The following is a 4848-nucleotide window of genomic DNA, read 5'->3' as shown; positions in this document are numbered from 1 at the left end:
TCATAACAATAGCCTAACCCTGACATGTCAATAACAATATGCTATCTATCTATCTATCTATCCGCCATCGCCCTCAACTACACCATATATATATATATATATATAGGTGGCGGAGGGACGCGGGGGGTGGGGGGGGCCCCAACTACCCCTAACCAGCTTTGGGGGGGCCCAGCTTGCAAAAGTTTGAGAACCCCTGGTGTAATCAATATGAGTGGTTACATCCTCGATGAGAAGTCAATAAGGAGAATTGTCCCTCAGTCAAGTTCATAAAGCCTCCATCTGCACAGGAATAAATTGCCTCTATCATAAACAGCCTCATATGGCACGGAGGGGCACTTCTCGGATATGATCTGATAGGGCATTCAGAATTTAAACTGAGGACTCTCCACACAAAATGCAATGAGTATGTGCTGGTATTCAAATAAAACTGGAGAGCTATATGGGTTTGTTACGTGTCTATGTCCATATTTTCTTGTGGCTTCCTGTGGGTCAAAATTAAATGTCTTATCTTTTGCATTTATGTATACAGAAGATAAATAAAAAAGGTATGATGATGTGAGGGAGGGCAAGAGAAGACATGGAGTGAAGAAGGGGAAAGATGGAATGCTGAGCACCATCCAGTCTTATTGACTTGTTGTCCCTCTGGTGAAGCAAACCAGCCATGCAATGCGATCTGCCAAAAGGAATGTTTCATTCAGAGCAATGAACAGTACGGTTTCTCTGAAAGATTTATTCAGGTGTGATAATTGTACAATCAGGTATTCAGTTCTATTTTTACCTGCAGAGGAAAGCACACACACAAATTTGAAAAAGCCTTTCTCCCAGATTAACCATGTTTCTTCCCTCTTTCTAAACCTAGAGCTGCTAAACAAGAAATATAATTCTTGAACATATAAAAACATCTGTACTTTCAAAATGTAACAGTTTCTGGCAAACCAGGAGCTGGAATTAGTGGTAAATTTCTACGTTGAAATCCAAGACACATTAGCTAAGCAGTTTCGGTGATTTGTTTGTTTTGTTGAATTATGATGTGTCTCCAATAGTTGGATGTCACTGTGTTTCATCTCCAAAACATAAACCTTTACCCTGAGGGAACAGCAAGGACCATCATTGATTTCAATGGGTAAGAGCCTGCCCAAGAGTTTAAAGGTGCAATATGTTCTTGTTATTCTGCAAAAAATGCCTCACCCACAACAGTATAATTCTGTATGACCATTAACAAAAAGTGGCAATATTCTTATGCATTGTGAATCTTAAATGTCAAAATACATAAAAACACTGGAAATAAAGCATCTAGATTCACAGAATGCTTAGGAATATAGGTAAATATGACCTACTCCCTGAAACAAATCATTATGGTTATATTTATATTTCCATTTTTCACAAGAAAAAAACTCCATATAACACATTTAACAACCCGTGGGACCACATACGTTGTGCTCCTCCGCTCTGCCATCTCATTATAAAGTTATCTGCTCTGTGTCATACGCCCCTCCCGAACACTGGCTGGGGTGCCTCCCGTGACTCCTCACCGTCACCCGTGCAGCCTGGGGACCTGTTGGCGCCCCCCTCTCTCGTTAACATTTCTCAGTAAGTGAGGATAGAATGGCAGACGAGCAGGTAGGAGTGCCACATGGGGCGGTGCCTGGTGCCAACTGTTTTAGCACGCCATCCGGGCTGCAAATGACACTCCTGGCATCACCCAAGGTGAGTGCAAGCCACTCCCCCGCCGAGGGAGCGCTGTCTATTTGTGATCGGATGTTTACTGCCACTGCTGTTATTTTAAGTCATCCGAGGATAGTTTCGCGATATGATTATCTTCCTTTCATGGAGGTGTTTCATTATTCAACAAAACATGGCTGCTATGTCATCTGCGTGTGAGAACTGCTACAAGCTGCAAGTCTGCTGAAGGTTTTCAGGTGTTCTATTAGCAAAGTGCATGTTAAGTAAGGTAAGATGTACGCACACGTGTGGAATCTACATGAAGCACATGCAACATCTGCTCAGTCAAACTGATCTCTGAAAGTACATTTATAAATAGTGCACATTAATAAGTAGTGACGATGCCTGCATATGACCCCCAGATCAGTTCGAGAAAACACGGTAGCATGCAGGGCTGTGCCATCACAGCCAATGAAAAACCATGAGACAGGATTAGTTATTAATTTGTGCTTGGAGATAATGGCTAATTTAAAACCATTTCAGTGGTCTAACTTTAATATTCTCATACAGTCTTCTCATAAATATGAAAGGACAGATTTCTGACAGGAGTGTGCAGCATGGTGATGCGATATGTCTCATCTCTTTAGCCCAAAAAGGAAGACTCTCCCAGTCAGCCCCCATCAGGGCTTGTGCCAAGGAGATACTAATTCTATGGAAGCAGCTATTCTTTTTGGTTGTAATACTAGAGTGTGATCTCTCTATTGTAGCAGAGTGCTGCTGATAGGAATATGGTTCTGTCATCAGTACCATATTTGTTTATAATGGAATTAAATGAAAATGAAAATGCAAGTCAATTAACATGCAATACCCATTTTTACCCAGGAGATCTTCTGACTTGTGTAAAACAAAGATTAAGACTATGTTGTTCATGTAGTGTCCATGACAGCTATTTGAGAGAAAAGAGGAAAGTATAAATGCATATTTTCATGTACGCAGGGAAGAATACATTTAGCATTTGGAAGAAAATAAATAGTGTCAAATATTGTGAATACTGCTTATTGAAAAGTATTTGGCTGTTTTTGTCAAACTGTATGTGAATTTCCTTTAGTTTCTGTTGCTGCATATTAAAAATATGGTGATATGTACAGCACTGTATATAAAGTGAACAGTATGTACATACACATAAACAACACAACTGCAGTGAGTAAGGGAGCACTAAAAAAGCTACACGGACTTCCTGCGTGAGCGGGGGTACTCCCGGAAGCAGCGGCCTGGGGAGGGTGTACTACCTGGGGAAGAGAGCCCCATGTTGTCTCTGGGGCTGGGGGTTCCACTCTGGATCCTGTAGGAGATGGAGTTCGAATAGACAGAGTTGATGTGGCCCCCCATGTGCTCGTGCGTTGAGGGCAAGGGGCTGTCACACATCCCCAGCTTGTAGCACAGGCAGGAGCAGAGGGAGCCGAGGCCAGACCGGCTCCGGGGCTGGTGGGGCCGCGAGAGGGGCAGCGGGGGAGGCTGCTGTGCGCAGTGGTACAGGTGGCGCTGGACATGCCTGGCATCAGCCTGCTCTTCAGCCGGAGAAGGGATGAGGTTGATGCGGCTGGTGCCCTCCTCCATGGGGAGGAAGAGGGTGCTGTGGCTGCGTCCGTGCCCATTCCGACCGCCCCCACCACCCCCGGCGCTCCCCAGGGGGAGCAGGTCCCGGCCCCCCCTCTTAAGGGAGGCGCGCTCCCTGGCGTCACGGCGCTCGTCCTCAGTGTTCATGGTGAGGAAACGCAGCACCACCAGGTTGAGGAAGGCCCCGATCACCGTCAGCCCCACCAGGATGTACATGAAGCTGAAGGCCACGTACGGAGTCTTCTCCTGCAGGTCACCTGTCTTCTGTAGCGCCACGAAATCGCCAAAGCCGATGGTGGTGAGCGTGATGAAGCAGTAGTAGTAGGCGTGGAAGAAGGTCCACCCCTCAAAATAGGAGAAGGCAGACGCACCAAAACACAGCGTGCCCAGGCAGGAGAGGAAGCCCACGAACACCATGTTCTCCATAGAGACCTCGGTGGTGTGCAGACCCAGGCAGCGCTTGACCCGGCTGAGCAGGTAGCGCACAAAGGTGTTCATCCTCTCGCCAAGGCTCTGGAACATCACTAGGGTGAGAGGGATGCCCAGCACCGCGTAGAACATGCAAAAGACCTTCCCAGCGTCTGTGCCTGGGGCCGCATGGCCGTAACCTGCAGAGAGATGTATCACCAAGGAAACAATGTATTTAGTCCCTGCCTGGCTGGGGGAACATGTCAAAAGCCAACGGAAAATGTATAAGACAAGCCAGTGAAACATCTTTGAAGGAGGAATATAATATGGATGTAGCTGACATATAAATATAATCACACTATGAGATTCTGTGTATAGAAGCAAATATGTATTTCCTTATTACACAGAAAAATATGTAACTTATATTTGCATAAACCATATTGCTAATATTTTACAGTAAGTACTTATCATTGTCAATAAATGCAAACTAGATAAAATGTCCATAGATCATCATAATTGCAAACCATGTTTGTAAACATTTAAATAACCATTTAAAGAGGACAAACTTGCCGATGGTTGTAATCACGGTAATAGCAAAATAAAAAGATCCGGCAAATTTCCACTGTCTGCCGGCGCGGTGAGGCTCAGCTTGCAGAACAAGTCGTTCGATCTCCCGGTAGTCAACCTCGGAAAATCGATACTTCCTCTTCATCTCGTTGCGTTTATGCTCCAAGATCCGCTTTTTGGAGCTCTCAGACTCAGACTCCAGCGCGTCAAACACCGCAGCCCCCACGAGAAGGTAAGAGAACATGCACAGGATCAGAGACAGGGTCCGAATGTTTTGCTTCTTCATCGTGCATTCAGGAACGCCTGGAGCCCACCCGAAGAGGAACGAAACAAAATAAAACAAAAAAAGAGGTACGATTCACAGCATCACTTCCCTGCTACAGGGACGACTCTCAGTTGCGTGGACCGAGGAGAGGACACAGGTATGCTGTCAGAAAATCAGCAGCAAAATGTAATTCATTCTTACATTATGGTCGCTGCCTCAAATGAGAAAATCAGATCAGGGTCAGAGTGCAGTGTGTTATAAAAGAAAGGGTGATGATGGTGTGTGTTAAATTGGATATCATGATGCAGTGACACTTGTTGTACTCACGC

At 45.3% G+C, this 4848-nt stretch overlaps 1 protein-coding gene across 1 annotated transcript; it reads right to left on the bottom strand.

Annotated features, from left to right (window-relative positions):
• Window positions 1-2886: 2886 nt before the first annotated feature.
• kcnk15 (potassium channel, subfamily K, member 15) lies at window positions 2887-4540 on the bottom strand (the record flags this gene model as incomplete). Its single annotated transcript, XM_080854272.1, has 2 exons — window positions 2887-3887; window positions 4258-4540. The coding sequence occupies 2 exons, from the start codon at window positions 4538-4540 to the stop codon at window positions 2887-2889; spliced, it is 1284 nt and encodes a 427-aa protein (XP_080710398.1).
• Window positions 4541-4848: the final 308 nt, after the last annotated feature.

This window comes from Sprattus sprattus (genome assembly GCF_963457725.1).
Source record: "Sprattus sprattus genome assembly, chromosome: 16".
Classification (NCBI taxonomy): Eukaryota; Metazoa; Chordata; class Actinopteri; order Clupeiformes; family Clupeidae; genus Sprattus; species Sprattus sprattus.
Note: the sequence above shows the minus strand (reverse complement) of the source record. Positions and strands in the feature narration are given on the sequence as shown.